A 6,484-nucleotide genomic window follows, 5' to 3' on the forward strand; every position below is an offset into this window, starting at 1 on the left:
TTGTGCTTAGGGACATGGTTTAGTGGGCCTGGTGGTGTTGGGTTGACGGTTGGACTCAATGATCTTAGAGGTCTTTTCCAACCTTAATGATTCTATGATTCTATGAAATAAGCACGATAACATTATTTTAGCAGTATCTTGGTCTCTTTTTCTTTTTTTTTTCATAATGTAAGGTTTAGCACTTTAATATCGATAACATTATTTTAGCAGTATCTTGGTCTCTTTTTCTTTTTTTTTTCATAATGTAAGGTTTAGCACTTTAATATAACAAAGTAATTCAGAAGTATGTGCCTTACCTATATCTTATATTAAATGATGTCAGAAAAGGACAGTGAGAAAATAGAGGAGAGGACATTGTAGTGTAATGATTACAAACAGGAGATGGAAGAAACTGTATGTATATCACAATTACTGCCAAATTTAACTGCCAAATTAGTACACTCTTACATCTTTAAATTAGAAGAGATTATTACAGGCCCTCAGATACTCCCTCATAACCGAAAATAAGCCTGCTTTTTTTAACTTGACCAAAGATGTTCTGAAGTGAATGCATAGCCACACAACCAGTACAAATCAAATTCTATTAATTTATACCACTTGATAACCACAAAAATACTTCAGATTTGTACTGAAATTAATAAAAATGAAACATAAATAGCTGTTTAATGATTTGTTTCATATGCAAACCAAATACAGTGCTTGTTTTTCAGTTATCCTACTTATATAACATGTTTTAGAATTCTCTAGAACTGCAGCTCTGCTATTTCAATAGGTGTTAGTAAATGAAGCTACAATAACTTATACTAGGTGTCTATCTGATCCAGTAGGACATCAGATTCCAATCTAAAGTTGTCTTTACAAAATATCAACCATATAATGAGACTTCTACAAATTGCTTGTGATAGAAAAGATGTTCCTCCTCCATATATGTGTTTATAAATGCTTCATGCACAATAGATTAACATGAAACAATGGATTAGCACACAATAAAAATTAAAAATATATAATAAATAGTATTCAACATTAACCTGCAAAATTAAGCTGCTCGTTCCCTTAACTTGTGTATATGTAAAAACATACCACATGCAATTTGTTTCTGAATGTCTATGCTGCTTAAATCAAGACATTCCAGCATTGCTGTTTCTCAGCCTCATGTTTCAGATATTGTAATTTACCTTTTAACACAATAGATAATGCTTTGTTTATACTCCAAATGTTGTTCCTTATTAGTACTTTAGCATGTGGATTAAATCATCTGAATATAGGAATATATCAAATCTTTAGCTTTACTACTTTAATACTTGCAACTGACTTTCCTAGTGTTCTAAACTTTGCTTCATTCATTGATTTCATGTTTGATAGAATAAAAATGTACAGATGTTTTAAAAAGCAAAAACTTTGCTGAAGATTTAAGCAGAAGGGAGATGATTACAACTGCATCACCGATTCGTTTAGAACAAAGCAGCTATTTATAAAGTACATTTTTTATGCTATAGTTTATGTCTAAACACATATGCAGAATAGATTGATATTTTAATCTCAGTTCTCTAAACTTTCATCAGATCTCACTTACATTAGGCTTGATAGTGAAATATAATGATATAAGCTATAAAGTGGCATCAAAAGAAAATTCCTTATCTTTCCCTTTTGTCTTTTTATAAATCAATTTAAATAACTATGACAATATTATAATTAATTTCATTTTTTCATCTGGCTGCCCCACTAGAACTCAATTTTAAGCAGATTTAATCCCTTCCCCATTTGGTTCAATTACGTTTCCTGAATGGAGACCTGACCTTTCACTTTTAATTTATACAAAATATTTTTTCGTAACTACATGGGCACAAGTAAAATAATATCCAATACCTCTATGAGTAACAACTGCAAGTTCTTTAGTTCTTTCTATCTGCTCAGCATTTCTTGGTCGTCTTCTTGTGCTTTGTAAATTTGCTTGATGAAGGGAGAGTGCTTCCTTGGAAGTGGCCGACTCCAGAATTGATTTTCTTATATTCATAGCTTGCACTTGTTGCTCTTCAGAAGGTTGTCTATAGATGGTCACTGCACTGGATACAGCAACATCAGCAGATGTGCTAGCAACAGTAATAACACCAGTAGTGGCCGCAATATGCTCCTCTAACTCACCAGTGGAGGCAGTTTTGATCAAAGTGGAAGAACCTGTGGGACACATAGTAGCACTGGATGCTAACTTTTTCTTTTGAATTGTGTTTTCCTGATCAACCTAAGAGATTAAATTTCCCTCTGTTTAACATAGTAAAGACAACTGACATGAAAAGAGGAAAGCCGATATGCTTTATTTAAAAATTTGAAGTAATCAGAACATTTTTTAATGCTACTGAACATTTTGTAATTATAGTGATATTACACGTTTCATATGAAATGTCCTCAAAAACTTAGAAACTTTTGTACCAGTCAGAATGACAGCACATAATTTCCACCCCTGCAAATTCAATCCTGAAATCAGCATGGCTAGAGCAAAATATACAGCTATATCATCAAAAGGGATCCCACATGTAGAAAAGTGATAACTGCCCTATCGAGGAGTGATACAGCAGCATTATATAGTAACCTAGGTAGTAGGTGAAGCTTCTGTACTCCAACCACTAATAAGGCTGCCAAATACGTTCATACATTTGATTCTCTTCATCAAAGCTTGACAGGGGTCTAAAAGCTCATTTAGACTTGATACAAGGCCAAGGGTAGATGGATAGTAAAAGGTACACATTTAAACAAAACATCTAAGCATAATTTTCTATACTTGATATTGGACAAATGCTGCATCTGTAGTTCTCTTTTTGCTCCCTGATTCCTGTAATAGGCCAGATTATTTTACTCAAAAAACCCACCCACAAAATGTTTGATGAGTTAAAAAATTGTCCATGCACTGCTTGTGAAAATATTAACACTTCTAACTTGTTTAGTAGCTAAAATGTATAACCCATGTGGGAATTTTTAATATTTTATTAACCTTTTCATCCTTCCCCATTCCCCAGATTTGGCTGCAAATGTTTGGAGGCCAAGTCCCTCACCTGTGAGCATTTAGAACATCTAACACAGTAGAAACTCCTGACTGGAACAATGTTGACTGGAACAAATAAATGACTGGGCAATGCATAATAAAATTTGTAATAACACATTAGCATAAACAAAGTTGATGTAGCATGAACTGTACTATGTTATACTAGTATCTTTAAAACATGGCTTTTTTATTCCATGATAATGATTAAGGGGCTCTTGAACAGCCATTGAAACAATAATATTCCACACTTCTTTTATTTCTGAGCTGTCCTGTCACACAGACTTTGAGACTTGTCCTTTACGTGTAATGGGTGATGACAGGATGGAAACAAACCAGAGTTTTTGCACTGTTAGAAGAACCTATACACTAGAAAATGGAAATAAGACTCCCAGAGGAACTGAACAGTATGTAGCACCTTTCATGCACAAGGTATATCAAATCTCGACAGAATTATCAAATGTACTGTATAAATAAATAGAACAGATCCTAATGCAAAAAATACTCAGTCTTGCTAACAAAGTCTCTTTTGTTTGCTGCAGAAATTTTAGGCTGAAAATGTTATATTTTGCTATACTATTAAAAAAATACTACCATAACAGAATACTTAAGCATTATGCAGACAACTGATAGGGCTGCTGTGGGTACATATTATTTTTGCTATCTTAGGTTTAATGTCTTAATATCTGTTCTGCAGTACAGCACTTCTAAATCATACAGTGGTGGTTCCCTCTGCAAAACTAAACAATCTTAAAAGCACCAGGTAAGACTCCAGGTTTATGTATCAGAGATCGAACCAAAAACTACTTACTGTCCTATGATGACAGCAGTATAAGTAACTAAAATAGACCTAGATGTTTCATTCATTATTTTAGAATAAAAGAAGAAAATTGTCACAACAATGAATAATATCAAAAGACTAGACTAGTTATGATTGAGGATACAATAAGTTTTGACAGACTGGTATCAAGCTTAAAACACAGAAAATACAAGTGAATGGTCGAGATATTTTGGAACAGGACAATGTTGATTAAAACAAAGAAAACATTGCATGTTACATAACCACTACTATTAAAGCAAAATCTATGTGGATGCATCTTTATCATGCAAGCAAATGTACAAGAACAGGCAGTCACCTGCTCCCAATATCAAGCTCAAAGCAAAATTACATTCAGAATCTCAGTCAAATGACATGTTATGTCCTAGTGCTTTAAAGATGCACAGCACTTTGAATGAAAAGTTAAGAGAAAGTTCATCTCAAAAGAAAAAAACAAGAAAAATTATGCTTACTTAAAAATTCAAAGCTTATACATTGAAAAGTAATGTACTACTTTGATACATAGGCAACTTTCAAGCAAAACACATAACTTGTTAGGCTTCCACATCCACTTACACTGCAGAAAAGAACTCATGCAGAAGATCAGTAAAAGGTAAACAGCGTGGTGTGATTTACATGGAAGATTTAAAGACAAAATTAATGTTAGGGATAAACGATCTGGTAAGTATCAGCTACTGCATTCATGTTTGCCTAAATATAATTTGTATTCTGTAAAAGCATGAACTTTGGTGTCTTAGTATTTTATGAAAACAGGTTTAGACCAATTGAAACGCCTATGTTGTATGGGCAATGTAACATACTTTCCACTTCAGTCATCTGCAGTCAAATCTGACATTTCAGTTTGTCAAATAGACTATTTTAAAAATTGTAATTTCCTAAATGATACAAACTCCACACAGGCATATTATTTTCCCTTAATATTCCGGTTAAAAAAAATTAAAAATAATAATTAAAAAAAATCACAATGAAAAATGGTAAAAGAAGGAAGAAAGGAAGACTGATTTCTGCTTTTTGAGTAAAGTTTAAACCAACAATTTTCAGTCAGCTGAAGTCAACTCAGAGGTAGGTCATCACTTTGAATTCACAATCAGCAACTGAGAAAATCTGATGCTTGAGGAACTGCCAGGCTGCACCATGGGAGGAAGCAATAAGGATGTGGAGGCAAGAAAGAGTAATCGTTGCTCAGGGCATAGGTTCACAGAGAAAGGGAACCTGACCAGCCCAGACTAAAGCAGTCTGAGACCTACTAGACTGGACAACCACTTCTCTAAGTGAGTCCCTGTGGATGGAGAACAGATTAAAATCAGTAAAACTGAGGACCTTTCATGTGTCAAATTAGACTGCTTAGGTGAGGAAAGATTTGAAGCGGTATTTACACATAACAATTCACAACTATGCAGGAGCGGAAGGAGATCAAGCTGATGATCTACAGAGCAATTCAGTTCAGAAAACTAGTCTGAATGAACCACTACACAAAAGTGTTGTAACTGCTAAAACTTTGGATAATGCAAACATATGGAAGACCCATAAGCCTTTCTATTTATATAGGAGTGGAGGTTGCTCCTGATTCCAAGATCATTTTTAGTAAAGGAAAGAGCCAAGAGCCTTTGACATTTGCCTGAGACAAAGCTCCAAAAATAGATTATGAATCTGTGCTAGATGCACACACTTTGCATATGCAATATGCTACAAGTACACACAGGGTTCCTGTTGTAAACATGATAGCAAAGGAAATTTACCCCAGATAAACTCATAGTGGAAGTTGCATTTAATTTAATCTACTGGACTAACTTTTTACAAGTAATCTCTGAGGGAAAAACATAATCTAGGGAGATAATTAATACCTTTGCCCGACCTGCAGAAGCATTCACCAGCAAAAAAACTGAGGCAGAAAGTGGTATCTAATACAGTGAAAATGCTTTTATTGAAAATAATATTTGTTTTCTTCCCTTTTAGAAGACTATGACTTGGGAAAGCTTCCCTTAAAAAGTGAGGAGTACTAGAACAATGTATCTTCCCTCTCCAATCAGTATAGATATTTAAAATTTATTCATGTAAGTTGTAAGTAATGTGCCAATACTAAATTAAAATTTAACCACTTTTAGAAAATGTAGGCCTGAAAAAAAGTAGTCATAGTAGTTCATATGTGTTGGAAAGCAGAATTAGACAAATGCAATTCTTGTTATACATCTTAATTTGAATCTCCATACACTTTAGAAATAAGTTGTTTTCTTAACCAAAATCAATTAATTTTCAGACAAGACAATCTGAGTTTTACGCTCATTTTAGAAGCTTGAGCTCTATGCTATGTTAACATGTTGTGCTCAATCCCAGACTAAGATGTAGAATTCAGCTGTGGCTCCTCTCTCCTATTAAACCGGAATTGTTTTTCTCTTCCAATTCCACAAGCTTCCACAAGCTAAAGTATCAGTGATTAGTCAACGTGCATTAACACATGATTTAAGATTGGGGTTTTTTTCATACAATTAACATAATTAACTACCAATATTTAATTGCCATCCTTTCTTACAAGATATGACTGAGAATTATGTTTTAGCAGTATTCAAACAGATATTTTTATGGCAATATTTTTTTATTTTATATATATTATA

At 33.6% G+C, this 6,484-nt stretch overlaps 1 protein-coding gene across 1 annotated transcript in view; it reads right to left on the reverse strand.

The window, feature by feature from the left end:
• Positions 1-6,484, reverse strand: part of CSMD3 (CUB and Sushi multiple domains 3) — an 838,052-nt gene that overhangs the window by 522,976 nt on the left and 308,592 nt on the right. Inside the window, exon 7 of the mRNA XM_009277245.2 lies at positions 1,867-2,175. Coding sequence (XP_009275520.1) covers positions 1,867-2,175 — 309 coding nt within the window. The remainder of the gene's footprint in view (positions 1-1,866; positions 2,176-6,484) is intronic.

This window comes from Aptenodytes forsteri, unplaced genomic scaffold, assembly GCF_000699145.1.
Source record: "Aptenodytes forsteri isolate BGI_AS27 unplaced genomic scaffold, ASM69914v1 Scaffold49, whole genome shotgun sequence".
In the NCBI taxonomy this organism is placed as follows: domain Eukaryota; kingdom Metazoa; phylum Chordata; class Aves; order Sphenisciformes; family Spheniscidae; genus Aptenodytes; species Aptenodytes forsteri.